At 46.1% G+C, this 16,387-nt stretch overlaps 1 protein-coding gene across 1 annotated transcript in view; it reads left to right on the top strand.

Annotated features, from left to right (window-relative positions):
- Nucleotides 1-2,125: 2,125 nt before the first annotated feature.
- Nucleotides 2,126-16,387, top strand: part of SYT17 (synaptotagmin XVII) — a gene marked incomplete at its 5' end in the record, with an annotated part of 34,526 nt that continues 20,264 nt past the window's right edge. The window contains 4 exons of the mRNA XM_010145427.1: nt 2,126-2,148; nt 3,546-3,694; nt 8,784-8,929; nt 9,349-9,968. Of these exons, the coding sequence (XP_010143729.1) occupies nt 2,126-2,148; nt 3,546-3,694; nt 8,784-8,929; nt 9,349-9,968 (938 nt within the window). The remainder of the gene's footprint in view (nt 2,149-3,545; nt 3,695-8,783; nt 8,930-9,348; nt 9,969-16,387) is intronic.

Below are 16,387 nucleotides of genomic sequence, written 5' to 3'. Positions count from 1 at the left end.
CAGTAGCTGGACTGTTGACCTGGTTGTGATGGGTGGCTGTGCTGACTCGGAGCGGGTGATCCCCCTGCCATGGGCCGAGGCGGGCTGGGGGGACAGGGCCCCTGCAGCAAGGTGTGAAGTGGAGGTGCACCCCTGCCTCACACCCAGCTCTGGGTGCGGGGATGCACCGGGGACAGCCATGGCTGGCCCTCAGGGTTCGCTCGTGGCTGGAGGCTCCCAGCTGTGTTGTTCTCTGCTTGGAATGATGTGGCAGGGCATGATGGTGCCTCCCCGACCCCGGGGCTGAGCCCTTCTTCTGGGTGTGCTGAGCATGTTGCAGCAGCTTCGCTCCCTGGGATCCCCCAACGCCTGCCAGCTAGTGCATCCTTCCCGAACCCTCTGCCCTTCCCCAGCCCTGACCCTCCCGCTGGTGGGAGCGAGGTGGTTGAACGCAGCTGGTTGTGTTTGCTTTCCTTTCATGGGCCTCTGCATTTAAGCCCTGTATGGCACTGGTGCCTTGTTTACCTCTTCTGCACTATAATATTTAGTTCTCATTTCTGTCCTCCCATTTCCTGGTAGAGGTTTGTGGGTGGCCGTGGACTCACTTTGCTGTGATGCCCATGGAACGGTGGTGCCCGTGGGCTGTGCTGCCTGTGCATGCGCTCTTGGTGGCACACAGGTATGGTTTTGTATCACAGTCAGTGGCTGACTGTGACCAGGAGGGCTGTTTGACACACGCCTACCATGTGTCCCTGTGGGCCATTAGGAAATGCCACTTCCTTCACACAGCACGTGCCGTGGCGTTTGATCGTGTGGCATGGATCCAGCCACTTTGTTTTGGAACAGTTTAAATATTCTCATTGCAGCTTTGCTAAACCATGTAGCTTTGGCTGCCGTGCTTTGGCTGTAACTTTGCATTAATAAGGAATCATTTAGAATTTCCTTAAACAGTTGGTCCATGGGTATGTGGAACCACTGTCTTGTCACATCGCATTGCAGCATTTCCAGTCTCTTAATTTGGGCTTCTAACAAGTGGTTGCCTTTTCACTGAGCATTGTTTTCTGAGACGTTTGTGAAGGGAGGCTTGCACTGAAACATGGTCTGTGGGAGAGTTCTTGGAACTAAAGGCAGCCCCAGCTTTCTTATAAAAGGCTGCTCCTGTCCCTGTCATGAGCATAAAGCTAGAAACCAGTTTCTACCTGTGGAAGAGTAGAGTGGATTTTTCTGTGTGTGTTTTTGTTTTGTGTTGCTTTCACGGTTTTTTGTTTGTTTGTTTTTAGGGATTCCCCCTATAGAAAGACAGCCAGGACAACTAGGAAACTTTTAGACATTATCAAGGGAGAGTGGTAGGACAGACATTTCAGCAGGCGCCTGAAATGCTGCTAAGTCTCCATGAATGAAGTGGGTCGAGTATACTATTCCAAGGGTGGCTTTGACCATAAAACACTCACTTGTGACGGTTTCTTCCTGGACTGTAGATTTTATCAGTGATTTGGGGGAAGTGGCTGCAGTGCCGAGTTTCAAACTGGAGTGTGTGACTCAAGCACTTCACTTCTATCTTTATTCTTCAAGTCACATCTGAGGATGAGACTGAAGATGCCCAGCTACCTCAAGTGTTCATGTGTATCTAATGGAGAGTATTGGTCCATGCCCCTTCCTAGAAACGTTGCATTTAACAAGGTGGCATTGAAACTGCGTTTACATGGGCCAAATCTGGAGGAAAAGCTTTTTTTCCCACTGTGGCATCCAACTGGAAAATTTGGATGTGATTTGTCAGCAGCAAGTGGTTACTGCTATTAGAGACACGTTACAAAGAAAGGAAAATAGGTGGTTCCAGGTAGTACCCCGGTAGAAAGGCGCAATGAGCAGGATTTTCGTGCTGCAGGATGGGTTTGGGCATTTGGCTCCTGGGGAAGGAGGAGCAGAGGGAGCTTGGTGGGGAACGACTGGAGACAGCAGAAGCTGATGCCTGGTCGGGAGACCTCCCCTTCCTGTAACATCTGCAAGGTCCTGTCTTGCCGAAAATTCAGGCTCATCCCTGGCCGGGGCATGTCATGGCAGAAAATGTGAAGTTATTTGAGCATCACTAACCTGTTTTTGTCTTTTTCATTTTGTTCCCCTTTGCTTCATCCTGGATGTCTAAAAGGACAGTTGGAACCAGTAAATGAGGTGAGTTAATCTGATGATTCACTCTCTGCTCTGTCTCCTTGCTCCATCCTGAGGGAATTGTCTCGTATTTTCTGACTCTTTACTGATGTCCTAGATATAAGTAATGCACCACATTTTTGGCTGGTAATTTTTTTTTTTTTTTTTTACCACGTTCAGCTTTTGTTTATGGAAAAAGCTGTGTTTTACTGGAGCAAAAAGAAATGTTCCTGTGGAGTCTTCTCTGCAGATCTGCATTCCTCAGAGGAAGCCCCTTTGCATGGTGTGATAGTGCCCTCGTATCTGTGTGCTCATGTATACTGCAAGAGTCTCAAGGTTTTTTTTTTTTTTTGGAATGTCTATGGAGAAAATCTCTCATGCTTTATTTCTTCAGCTTCGTAGGACTGTTTCAAGGTCACATACAATGGTAATGCTATTTGACCCTGGATGTGCAAGAGCTGTGCTCTTGCAGCTCTGTGTCCTGACCCCACCCCGTGACACGAGGCGATTCCCTTTATTAGCAGTGCCCTGTGCTGCTTAATGAGCCTTCTTATGAACCACCGAAGCTGGAGCTGGTGTGGGTGGGAAGTGGGCTAAGACTGCGTTTCTGCTCCTTTTCAAGCAAGCAGAGCTGTGAAGTGGAGGGAGGGCTGTAGGGATGGCCTGGAGATGAGGTGACAGCCTGTTGCCCCCTCAATGGGGTGCTCACACCCCATGGTTGTAGCAGCAGAGGAGCACTATTTCAGGTGATGCTGTGGGTGCCACCGTGGAAACCTAGGGAAACATACTTTCCTGGGTCAATAACTTGTTTTTGAAAAAATCACTGAAGGTCCTTCATTAAATTCATCATCACAGCAGAAGGGAGGCGTGTGGATAGTGTGCTTTCGCTAATCCATTTTAGTGTCAAGTTTGTGGGGCTGTGGTGCTGTGTGTGTGTGGACCTACAAACACTGCGCACTGATGCATCTGCAGGGGCGAAATGTGTTCATATTGCTGTGTTAATTTGACAGACCCTTGCCGGCGTAGATCGGAGCTTTCACTTACCTTCTGGTTTTAATTCCTTCTGTTGTACTTTTGCTGATCTATTAGTTTGCTGATGTGCGTGAAAGAAGCAGCGCGTTTCCACTATAGCGTATTGCTATGCCGTAGTATTTTGTAAATCACCTTCTTGCCAACCTACATAATAATGCATCGCTACGAGAGGGGAAAATACCTGTGGTGAATGCTTATTTTTCCTGCCTTGTTATGGCATCAGTGAAGGTCATCTGGTAACTGCACAGCTCTTGTCTGTTGATATAGATGGAATGAATGTAGTTCTTAATGTTTTGGTGCAGAAACACGAACATAAATACAGCTGAATGTTATTTCTCCATAGCTATTGATGGGTTGTAATCTTGTACTTTGGTTTCCAATGGCTTCAGGGTCTGCTCGCTAGGATCTCGGATCTCTTGCTGTGCCGGTGGACTTGTAGAAATTGTTGTCAGAAGTGTTTCGACTGTAGCTGTTGTCAAACAAATGAAGATGAAGTTGAAATCCTGGGACCTTTTCCTGCTCAAACTCCAGCCTGGCTGTAAGTTTAGATGCACAATTTCCTAGCTTTAACTGAGGAGTAGGGCTGCTCAGCTCTGATGAGAGTGTTGATATGAAATGGCAAAAGGACATTCAGAGGATGCCATGTAGGAAGGAGGAACCTTCTGCTGGGGGTGGGAACACAGGCTGCTATGGCAGGTAGCAACAGTGAGGTGAAAAAGGGCAGCCCTGCTAGCTCAGATAGTAAGGTTAGTCTTTATAAAACCGTTTTCTGATTGTCAAGACAAGTCATTTTGTAAGCTAGTGCAGCAAGTTGATAATTGGATAAGCTATGCTCCCTTTTCTATAGATGCTTTTCATCTTCAGTTGTATTTCCTCTTCAAACGGACCGGCCCTTTGGAGCACTTCAACTTAGCTGAAATGCTGATGAGGTGTTTTTGAAATATTTTCTTCCCCTAGTGTGAAGGTGGTTATCATATAGGCAGATGAAAGGTGTACCTCATATGTGCTCTAAAGGGGAAATGAATTTAAAGTTTCATTTAGCAAGACTTGATCTCCTGCATCATCTTAGTGCTCTTCAGGATTTCTTCTTGAATCATTAAAGAACAGCAGCAGCAGTGCCAGCTTTTATCCGGGGTTTGATTAGTGTGTTTGCAAATCTATTACAAAGAAACTCCGTGAAGCCTTCCTTGGTTTACTCCCTCTTGTTGGAGAGTCTGCCGCACAGAGGTGACCCCGTGGAAACCAAGAGGGGAGCAGAGGTCTCCTGTCTCTCAGTGGCTGCTCCGTTACCTGGGCTGCGATGTCTTCTGCGAGAGCAGATTGTTTGTTGGACACAGCTTCAGTGTATCCAGAAGCTGTGGCACAGGAGGTGCCTGTTTAGTGCATCATATGATGCTCAGAAGTTGGTAGCTAGGCACTGAGACAGTTAATTTTATCTTCTCTGTAAGTACCTAGTGTTATTCTGTGTCAGATCTGGAAGGTCCGTGTCTTGGTGCTGCATGAAATACATTGTCTTGTGTTTAAATCGCAGTCTTGTCTATATACTCCTTTGAATCCAGGTAGAATAGGATGGTAATTAATACTGAAGCAATAAAAATAGAGATGCTCAAGATGTGTTAGAGTGGTTTTTAAATGTGGAGCAGCATATTTAAGAGTCTGATATATGCCCAGCAATGGATTCACCTGCAGCTGATAGGAAATGGAAATAAAATCAATGCTAAATAGGAAAGTACTGTGCATAGGAGAACACCGTGACGAGGTTGCGGTATTGGACGTAGAAAGATTGCTGCAGGAACAGTCACATACTTGGGAACAAGGAGCTAAGGCTTGTGAGAGAATGCTTTGGAGTTTCTCGGGTGTGCTGAGGAGCAGGAGGGTCATCATTTGTGTTTGGGGGTGTGGGGTGATTGTCCCATGATGTGGTTTTTGACTGCTGGGTCCTTCTGTCTGGCTGAAGGGGCATTGTAAGCATCAAAGCTCTGTCCTTTTGAGCTCAAAACTCAGATGTGTGGTGACTTTGCAGATGATGGACTTTGCCACAGGCAGAGAACATGGAGACCTTTGGACTCATAAAATGCTTTCTCCAGTCTGTTGTTTTCCTCCAATCCTACTTCATCTGAAAGCCTCTACAATTAACTTACCGGAATGGCCGTAAGCAGAAGACAATGTGCGCTAAATAAACAGAAAAAAAAGCCCAGTTCTTCAACCATTCCCTTCGTGCTGCACCTACTCGTGCTGCTAGCAGCCCTGGGTAGAGCCTGCAGCCTTAGCCTAGGTCTTGTATCCATCTTTCTCCTCTAGCTTTGGGTGATCTGGTGCAGTTAGGGTCTTGCTGTTCTGCTCTGTTACTGAGGGAAGGCGAGTTCCAAGAGGTCATGCCTGAGAGGGACAGCAGGAGTCAAAGGACACTTGAGAGAAGGAGCTTTGCTTTGCATGAGGCACGGATGCTGCCATGCCTTAGGATCACTGAAGTCTCCGTCTCCTCTGGCACTGTTACAGGTCCTGTGATCTCTAAGGACGCCTGTTAACACATGTTGATGTGGAAGCTGCAGATCCAGCTTTGCTTGCTTGAAAAGGTTGTGGGCTCCTCTTCCTGAGCTGAGATGGATCCAGGCTGGTGCCAGGAAAGATGACAATGCTTAAGCTTCCAGGGTGGCTTTGTTGGAAAATGGAGAGGGAACCCAGAAACGAGTCAAGTGAGGAGGGCAGAGAGAGCAGAGGAGATACAGAGAGGGAAAGGAGCCAAGGACATGTGGTGGAGAGGAAAAGGGGAGAAAGTGAGCCTGCAGGGGAGCCAGATGAAGAGGAAAGGAGAGTAAAAGGCGGGAGGCAGAAATGGTGTATTTTGTTTCTGATCAGTAGGAAGGCCGCACTTTTTGCCTGTGCGTGTTTGAGGTGGAAGTGATCCCATGCAGCCTCTGCTGGCTCAGAAGTCAGAAGCTGAAAACTTTTTTTTTTTTCCCCACTGTGTTGATCTTATACTTTTAAATCTCTGCATGCATTTTGGGAGGTAGGAAACAATGTCTGGAGTTAGATGTGTGAGCAGAGTAAGAGTTTCAAATTGATCTCGGAGTAAGCTGTTTAATGGATGTGTTTTTAAGTGCTCAGAGATCTGTGTATACCAATTAACCCCTCATCCCTTTTTTTTTTCTCCTTTTGTTTTTGAAAAAGAGGCTTTGGGATTCAGTGGAAAACCCCACACTGGAAGGTGGATTTGACACCACCATATCCTGCAGTTAGATGCATGCACTGAATTTGGGAACAAATCAATTTCTTGTTTTTCCTGCTTGCGGCCTGAAAGTGTTAAAATTAGCCGTAGGTTTTCAGCCGAGATCTTTCCATCGTGCCACTTCCTCATGGGCCCAGGACCCCGATGTAACGCAGAATGCAGTTTGCTCCTTCCTTACCTCCCCACCCAGCCCCCGAGGGAAGACTGCTTTTCTGGTCTTCACTGACCTACTAGCAAACATCCGAATGCTTGATAAACCATCCTTTATTTTTTGCCCATAGTTTTTCCCTTTGGCAGCTCTGAGACACCTCATTGTCTTGGAAATTGAGGAGGGGACATTAAAGCTGAAAGTTTAAGCCCTTTCTCTTGGGAGACTGTTGATTTTTTTCCACCTTCTGAATGTTTTACAGTGGCAACTTAGGATAAAAAAATTCTTACCTAAGTGAGTCTAACTGTATTGATGTGACTGCATGGTAGCTTCTTGTTACTTCTTGAGGAGCACCTGAATCCTGGTCTTTGCAGAAATGGACTGGGAACGGGGCTGTATGTTGGAACTGCCCTTTATGGAATATTCTACACGACTCCCAAAGATAAACAGTGCACGCTCCGTGAGACTGAACTGGAATCAGGACACGACTCCTCTTCCCAAAGGTTCAGATTAAACAGAAACAGAGCTGCTCTAGCCAGAGCCAAAGTTTATTTGAGGAAAAATTATTGTGGCTCAGTAGCAATTTCCTTACTAAAGGTCATCTGTATGTTATTAACTTACTATTACATTTACCCGTTGTAGAACATCCTTAATGCCTCTCTTCCTGACTCCCTCTTCACCCTGCCTCCTCCTTGTTCTGTGCCTTTGCTTCTCAAACACGAGCATATCCAGCTGCTACGTACGATTGTGTAGACCCTCATGTAGGCATGAAAAGCTTGTTTGTGTGCCAGATGCTGATGATATATCAAACCGCATGATTTGGACTACCTTTAACGGGCTGTGGAGCTGTGCAAATGCTGGATGTCCCTTTTAGCATGGGTTTGGTTTGGATTATTAACAGGGTTGGTTTTTTTTAATGTGCATGAGTTGTGGGACTCTGAATTGCTGAGATTTGCATGGAACCTGCTGTGAACTTCGTGGGTTTGGATAAGAATGTCCAGTTTAAATATATTTTATACTTGGGGGTGGCTTTTGTGTGAGTTCACTGCTTTTTGCACAGTATATTTTTTGCTTTGCTCCAGTCATTGGTTACTAAAGCAAATGATTTAACATATTTATTTTATACCCGAGATGTGCATGTAGAAACTAGGGTGAGTCAGGAGCAAACCTCACAGTTTCCCCCTTTGCTTTGCTCCTCTCGCAGTGACGCTTTCCCTGCGATCTGTTGCTGTTTTTGGAGTGCGCTGTCTCATGGATTAACCAAAAGGCTTATTTTACATGATGTGCCACACATCACGCACCATTGTGTGATTTCGTTTCCCTCGGCAGCCGCTCCCCTCTGCACATGCAGTTGGAGACTTTATCTCTGTATTTGTTACTGCCTGCCCTTGCTCTTCTTTGCAAGGCTGGGAGGTCCTGACTGCTTTTGTGAGCCGCTGTGGCTCTGTCATGTCGATGTTGAACCAGAATGTTGTTTGATATGAAAACAACATGTAAATAAACTGCAACGGGAATTACATGTGGACTTCTTTACAATGTCAGTCTTCTGTAGAGTCTTCTCAAAGGTGCTACAGCTGTCATTGAAACTTGCTTTGTTAGTGAGATCCTGCCAACTTCCCTGCTCCCACCAAGACCCCAGGGCAGTAAAATTACTGCCTGGTGAGAATCACCTCTGGTTTACAGAAGGGGATAAAAAGCAACCAGTTATTTTTAAGGGCATGTTAATAATTCTTAATGAACTGTACTGATAAAATCGAGTTTTGAAGCCTTAGTGGCGTACCTGCAGAGCAGTATTTGCTGAGAGAGGTGTGTGGTAGGTTTGTGATGTCTGAGCACGGTGCTTTCCCGGGCTGGTTCATTCCGAGTGACGTCTGTACTTCCAAAGCGTAGCTGTGAATTTACAGCAATAGGTTTTGTGGTTTGTGGGGTTCTGGTTTTCCTTTAAGACCAATATAATACTTCTGAGCAAGATCTGAGTCACATGTGTCTGTGTGGCCTGTGTCGTGCTCTAATACTGATATAACTCAGTTTGAAAGGCAGAAAGATAAGGAATCTGGTTTTCACATAGATCTGAAGTCAGTTGCTCAGTCTCTTACTTGCCAGGTAGATGAGGAGATACCCCTGGCTATGCACTCCCTGAGCATCAGGGATGAGCACCCAAGATTAGACCCAGAATACCAGGCTGCATTTTTATTCTGTGTGTACTCCTTTCACTGGGTTGGATCACCCAAAGGTCTCTTGTTGTAACAGGATAAGCAGCCAAAATGAGGACAAAGATGGAGACTCTGATAATGCAATCAGTGAGCTGCCTTCCACTCTTCAGGATGTTACCCCTGACAGAAGGCGGTCGTCAGATGCATCACGGTCCAGTTACAGCCTCACGAGGCGGATTTCAAGTAAGGTCGTCCTTCCAACATTAATGTAATTCTTCTGGGGAAGAAAATCAAACTGTGGTGCTTGCTTTTTCATCTTTAGATGGGGAATCAAGTCAAGCTGAAGGGACATTGATTAAAACCTCATCCTGTGCTGCAGGAACACAGTGGAAGGGGCCAGCCCTGTTTTCCTTGCTGAAGCATGTGCATGGCAATTCCATGTGCAAATGGACGGGGGGAAGGGGTAGCTGAGCTTGCACTTCAGCGTGACTAAGGGTGCTGTTAACTGTTGGCAATGTAATGGTGGAAAGTCCCTGTGCCTTTTGTGCTGGCACTACCCAGACACAGAACAGCTGTACCTGAAGAAGCACAAGTTGTATTTGTGCCTGTAATGGCTTCAGCTGAGGTTCTAACAATTGTATTTGTGTATTTCTCTCATTCAGGTTTAGAGTCGAGGAGGCCAAGTTCTCCGTTAATTGACATTAAACCTATCGAGTTTGGAATAATAGGAGCTAAGAAAGAAATAGTTCAGCCAACTATCCTGCGAAAAACCTATACTCCAGATGACTATTTTAGGAAATTTGAACCAAGACTGTACTCTCTTGACTCAAACAGTGATGATATGGACTCCTTGACAGATGAAGAGATCTTATCGAGGTATCAGCTGGGCATGCTGCATTTTAGCACACAGTACGAGCTGCTGCATAATTATCTAATAGTGCGAGTCATTGAGGCTAAAGATCTCCCCCCTCCAATTTCTTATGACGGTTCAAGGCAAGACATGGCTCACTCCAACCCCTACGTGAAGATCTGCCTTCTTCCCGATCAGAAGAACTCCAAGCAGACTGGAGTGAAACGCAAAACACAGAACCCGGTGTTCGAAGAGAGGTACACATTTGAAATCCCCTTTTTGGAAGCCCAGAGAAGAACTCTGCTTTTAACCGTAGTGGATTTTGACAAATTCTCACGCCATTGTGTTATTGGCAAAGTGTCAATGCCCTTGAGCGATGTAGACCTTGTGAAAGGCGGACACTGGTGGAAAGCCCTTGTGCCTAGTTCTCAGGTAACAGAATTTATCAGATTATTGCCACAATTTCTGTCGTCGTTTTCTTGTGCGGTTTCTTTGCTTGTTGGCAAGTAATGCAGTTGCTCATTAGTCATTGTCATCTTATTAATACAGCATTTGCTGGGTTGAAATAATATGGTCTATAACTGGTCTTAGGACTAATACTGTGAGGTCAAGGAGCTATCTTTCATGTTCATAGGAGGTGGCATGACAAAAGATCTTATGTCAGCTTTAATGAGAACAACTCAAGACAGCTGTGAAAGTCTGCACCTTTTGGAAGAACTTTCTTGTCACTGCAGTGACCTACATCCGTTCCCAGACACTGCAGTGACACGGTCCTGTCTGGGTCACATGGCTGTGCTTTGGGGACGTGAGGGGAACCGCTGGTGCCAGTTCAGTCATGATTTGATTCAGAAGACCTCTACAAACTTGGCATAATGCATGAGCAAAAGATTGCGAGGTAGCGGTAGACTTACTTTCATCATATCCCTGAAGGAAATAATCTCGCCACGGATTTGTCTGATGTAAGTGGCATGTTGCAGGCATGCAAGTTTGAGCATGAATTTTTGACCTGGATTCAACCATCTGATGAGATGTGAAGAGAAGATGCAGGGGGTCTGTGTGCTTCCGCGTCGACTCTCAGGAAAAGGCCCTGGTCAGTGTCACCTCCTTGCCAGCCAGTAAAAGAGCTGTTCAGTGGGAAGGTCTGAGCTTTGCAACCAGGAATGACCAATAGCCACCAAATTTGCTACTAGCAGTATCACTCGCATAGCTGGAGGCACAGGACCCCGTAAAAATCCAAGCTAAGAGTGTAGCATGATCAGCATCTGGAACATCTGTGCTGAGGGCAGGAGGACCACTCAGGGTTGCCTCCCCCAATGCCTTGCCAGCTCTAGGATTGCAATTTCTAAGTTTTAGAGCCTTTGTTGAATGAAAACTCTGCGTGAACTCGGATGGATCATCTTTTCTTTGATTTTTATGTATTCACAAAAGGGTGACGAAGCCAGAGGTGTTAGGTGAGGTGAACAGTAAATCACTGAGCTCAGTGCTGATTTACAGCGTGGGTGCAAGAATCTGATTTGGAATGGAGACGTGATCAGACACTTGTCGAGGTAAAATCCACTGAGCAGTGTTTATACACGGAGCCAGCCAGGTCTGTGACTCTGCTTTGCCCCCTCTGCAAAGGGGACCCGAGAGTGCACAGGGCTTGAGAGCACTTTGAGCTACTGCTCAGACCTTCTGCGGTGTGTCAGGGAGAAGCTCAAGACCCCTGATAACCGCAAGAGAACAGTCTAGACTTGCTGTCGAGTGTCACTGAAATAGCCGTACAAGGTTCAGGCAAAAGGAAAGTTTTGGAAGTTGTGCACAAGTCGAAATTGTGGTGTTCCTGAGCGAGTCTTTATGTAGGACATGTCTTCATGTCAGCAGGACCTACCGCTGGGTAGGTAGCAGTGGGGGCGTGAAGGGACAGCTGTGTTACGGAGCGGTTCATAAGGAAAACGAACAAGGGCAGATATTCCTGGGCGCCCCTCACTGCCTGAGTCTTTTCCCCAAATGTTTATGTACAAATCCCTGCCACAGTTTTTACTGTTAGTTTTTGTATTAGCTCTGTGGTGTGTGTCTGAGGACAGGGCTCTCCTCTTGGCATCCCATTGTCCTGTGATTCACGCTATGCAGCCTTCCTTTTTTTTCCCCCTCTCTGCTTTTGCATGATAAGTCCTTCTCTGTCTTGTGTATCTCTGTTAGTAACATGAATTCATTCCTCAGCTAATACAGACCTTGATTAACAAGATCATCTCTGCCTTTGTGTGCCAAGCTTGGAGCCAGCCCTGCCTCCTTCCCCCTCCAAAGCTTCACTGAAAGCTGCTGCTTTTTTCAGCAGTGCTGTCTGTTCCACCGGGATTCAACATAAATTATTTATGCAGAAATTGGCATTTTTGATACTTATAAAAAGAAAAAAATCCATTTGAATGGCCAGGCCTGACCTTAAAAGCCTTTTGCATTTATCTGCTTGTTATCGTATGGAAAAACTTAATTTAAGTAAAAAGTCCTTTGCACCTTGATCAGTAAAGTGCCTTGTTTTAGTCTTTTAATATTTCCTTGTTCTTTTTTACCTTAGCTGGCAGACTGCAGCCGCGAAGGGAACAACAGTACTTTTACTAGGACATCCAGGGAGGGTGTTTGGTGTCATCTTCCCATGTTTCCTCAGTGACAAGGTTTTTAAAGTTCATTAAATAAGGTGTATTTTATCTTAGTGGTAATTAAAGTTAAATTCATTGATCAAACGGTTAAAATAAATCCTGGAAGAAGTAAAGCAATAAAGCTTATTACTTTGAAAAACTGCCTTTTAATGGCTTTCAATGAATGCTTGTACTAGAAATTTGTGAGGGTTTTTTGATTGCTAGTTGGAAGGTTCTGCTTGTGGAATGATAGATTTGACATGTCTGCTTTTTTTTTTATAATTCTCACTTTTTGGCTTGATGACTGAGGAACAGACACCCATTATGAGTGTTTTGATGGGTTTGACCTGAGTCTGCTGAAGTGTACTTTGTGAGATCCTGATAGATGGGGACAAAATGATTCTACGTTCAATAGCATTTTATTTTGCAGAAGGTGTCCTCCCAAAGCTGCTGCTGGGTGGTTCTGATCATTAGTTGATGAAAGTTTGCCAGGCCGGGTTGGCTGCCCCAAGGCTCTGGCACGGAGCAGCTCCCCCCAGCAGTAAAGATCGTGTGGAGAAAATGCTGAAGCAGGTGCTTGGAAAACCAGTAACAGGAGGGAGAGAAAACCAGACAGTCATAGATGTGATATGTAAAAATGAAAGGCACGGAATATGTGATTTTTTAAATTTTATTTTTTAACTGACATTTATAGATAGAAACACGATGAGCTGGAGAGACGGAGGAAAGTGAACCCAGATGGCAGGAGCTGTGGAGAAGGTTTTCTCTTCATACTAGTGCAAGTGGGATGGGACAAGGTTTGTGGAAGAGCAGAGAAAGTGGCCTAAATGGTCTTGGCTAAGATGAATGTCTGTTTTGCATGTGCTGCATCCACCTGGAAGCCGTTGCGGTAGAATGTGCCGAGAAAGTCCTGTGCTGAGCCCTGTCAAGCCCAGAGCTGAGACACCGCCTCAGGGCTGGACTGTGCCGGCATGCGTGAGCCCTGATAAAAATGATGGGGGGTGCCAGCAATCCTCTGGTGGATGTGGTGTTGGCAGGGACGGGTGGGCTTCTCCCGGGCTGAGGCATGTTCCAGTTTCTGCAGGCAACAAATCTGTTGACTGCACTACGAGCTGGACCAGGATAATCCTTAGGCCTGTGGATGGGCTGTACAGCTCCTCAGTGGGTGAAAGGCCATTGTTTCTAAGAGCAGAATATCTTCATTATTATCACCCCGTGGAGCTGCTCGTTAACTAGTAGCCTGAGGACTTCTCTTGGGGGTAATGAGGTGGGCTGTGCAGCATTGCTGTACTTGTTATGTTGGGATTGGGTTGTCAGAGAACTGAACAGCAGTGTGCTGTCCGCTCAGCTTATTAATTAACTCTCCTATCGGTGCAATAAACAGCTTGATGCTAAGCCTGTACCTGTACATAAGTGCTTTTTCAGTTTGGATCATGCACTGAGCGTTTAGGAAGATTGAGTCCAAAGTGGAGGCACCGGGGAGCTGCCGCCCAATGCATCATGAGAGCCAGCAGCTCAGCAGAAGGACTCATTCCCTGTAGAAAATGTCAGTGCAGGTATTGCCAAATTCTTTATCCTTGGTAGTTCTGGCGGCTTTTTCTTACAGGGTAATTAATATGTTGCTAAAGCGCAGAAGCTGCTCGTGGAGTAGCTCTTGAGTCCAGTCCCCATAGGAACACTCTGCGCTCCTTAAATATCCCCTTAAATGTGTGTGGCTTTGCTTAATTACCATGAATGAAGTTGGCAGCCCTTGCTGTAGCTGGGCTCAGATTCGCACATGTTGCCGTTAAGATTAGTTTTGAAACACATGCTCAGGACCCCAAGTTTTATTGACATATGATTCATTTCTCTTTTGGCAGATCTGAGTGGGCAGGAATAAATGTTTTAGACCAGCAGTAATGAGAGCTTGGAGATCATTCTGCAAACAAAAAAAAATTGCCTGGTCGTGGTGGGGAAATAGGATAAAAATTCCTTCCCCCCTCTAAGCAAGCTGTTTTTATAGTAGAGGGAGTATGTATTGGACTTGCTTTTTAACTTAGCGCTATGATTGCGCTAGAACGAGCTGTCAGCTTTCTACGTTCAAAATGGTACGTGCTCCGCAAATGGAGTGGATTTGCTATAGCAGCTCTCTGCAATTTTTGATTCCATCTCAGCGACAAGCCTGCAAGAAGTGCTGCACTGCTGTTCCACCATGCCTTGGCTGGGCAGCAGAGAGGAGAAGGGGGTTTGAAATTCAGGTAGGACTCATTTCAGAGCATTCCTCTTGGGTGCTCTGCAGCCAGCTGGTTGTGGTGTGCGGCTTGGACACCTCCAGTTGAGAGTGTCCCAAGTTTGTTCTTGGCGCTCTTGTTCCTCGGCTTATCCGCTGCAGCCCTGAGAAGCAGCCATCCTTGGGGAACGTGAACGATGCCTTGCGTTTGGTAGCACAGTGTGTTACTGAAAATAATGCCAGCAGCCGTCTCTCGTACAGGCATTAGTGTTGGGCAGGCAGAGATTTGGTTCAGAGAGTTGGCCCAAGGCTGTGTGTGTCAGCGTGGAACGGGGCTCCATGTTTGTGACAGTCATGGGAAATTAAATGTGAAAATGAATGTTGTCAGGCATTTTCCCTTTTCTTCCCTTTTTTTTTTTCTGTCCAAAAGCTTAGCAGCTGCCTAACTAAAGGAGTGGTGCAGAATCCCTGACGATGAATGTGGGTTTGTTTTGTGTGGCTGCACTTGCTCAGTACCAGGATGTTAAAGTCAAGCTGTGTCTGGTGGGTGAGGTGCCCTGGGCAAAGTCTGGCTGGAGGTGGGATGCCACCACCCTCCGTGCAGGTCACTGGAATTGAGGGAATTGTGATGGAATGCTGTGGTGGATGCTTGTCCTTCATCATGTCAATGGTTTTGCCTCTTGACCTGTGATTTGTTGACATATTTTGGCCTATGACATTCTACTATCTTTCTTCCACTCTGCATCGTTATTTTGTCTCCAGATCCATTTCAGTGGGTTGTCTCCCCCTTTCCTTATCCGGTCTTTAAAGCTCTAGCACTGAAAAATGTTTCTTCTTGATCATTTTTTCTTTATCCTTGTCTGTCTCTTCTCCTTCTAGCTGTCATCTCAGTCACCTCCGCCCTTCTGCTCACTCCTTGCCCGTTCTGTGGAGGACTGGGATGCTCTGGGATGACTTTTGTTGAGAAGGAGCCCAGAGAAGGGGTTCGTGGGGGCTGTGGACAGAACCTCCCTATAGGAAATCTTCTTCAAAAGGCTTTTGCACGGGAGAGGCTTTCTCAGGGCTGTCCAAACCGATGCAAAGCCAGTTAGATTTCAGAAGGGATTTTGTAACTTTTCATCATCCATCCACTCAGTGTCTGTTACACAGGTAACACTGTTTTTTATCCATTGGTAAGTATGTGTTTATTTTTTCAGGTTCTGGTCCTTAATAGCTCAGCCTTCCTGAAATGATTGCTGTGTGTCACAGGATGCTGTAGAAAGCCTGTTAGAGCAAACTGTTCCAAACCATCAGTTTTCTAATGTGCCTGGAGGTACCGTCACAGATAACCTTGAGGAGGAAAATCAATCTGAAACTTCATTAGGAGTGTTGCATAGATGTCTGTGCTGATGTAATGTGCTCTGGTTCCCGTCGGGAGCTGGGGAGGCTTTCAGCTGCAGAATTTTGCTGGTGGTGTAGCAATGCACAGTGGACAATCTGGCGGGGGGCGGGTTGTGAGGAAAGAATTGCCCCGATCCAAACAAGATGTGCAAATGGTGTTACTTAAAGACTTCTCTTCCCCTGAGGCAGCCTCCTCGTGTTTCAGAGGTGACAGACCCCCCGCCCCAGAACAAGCAACTTCTTATGTGTCTGGTTCAACCCAAACAGTAGCTGCAGAAGGTTCTTGATCACAGATGAGCCCAAGGCTGCAAATCCGAATGATGGTGTAATACAGCTATGGAGAGGAACAGCCCGGAGTAAAATGTTAATCAGAGCTCCAAGAGAGTCTCTGACATCCCAGGCTTGGTGTCACTTTGGCACCTCATCAAACAGGAAATTGCTTTTCCAGGGTCATCTGGAATCTCGGCACAAATCAGAGCATCATCAGCATAATAATGGCAGCTAAAATGATGGTTTTGCACAGCGGTGCCTGAGGGGCACCTCTGTACATTGCGCTCTGTGAACCACATATTCAAGGTGAAACCAACAGCATTTTAGTTTCCTTCTGAAAAGACCTAGGAAAAGTAAAATTCAGGCACTTCCTTTCC

This window comes from Buceros rhinoceros, unplaced genomic scaffold (genome assembly GCF_000710305.1).
Source record: "Buceros rhinoceros silvestris isolate BGI_N320 unplaced genomic scaffold, ASM71030v1 scaffold18641, whole genome shotgun sequence".
Lineage (NCBI taxonomy): Eukaryota > Metazoa > Chordata > Aves > Bucerotiformes > Bucerotidae > Buceros > Buceros rhinoceros.
Note: the sequence above shows the minus strand (reverse complement) of the source record. Positions and strands in the feature narration are given on the sequence as shown.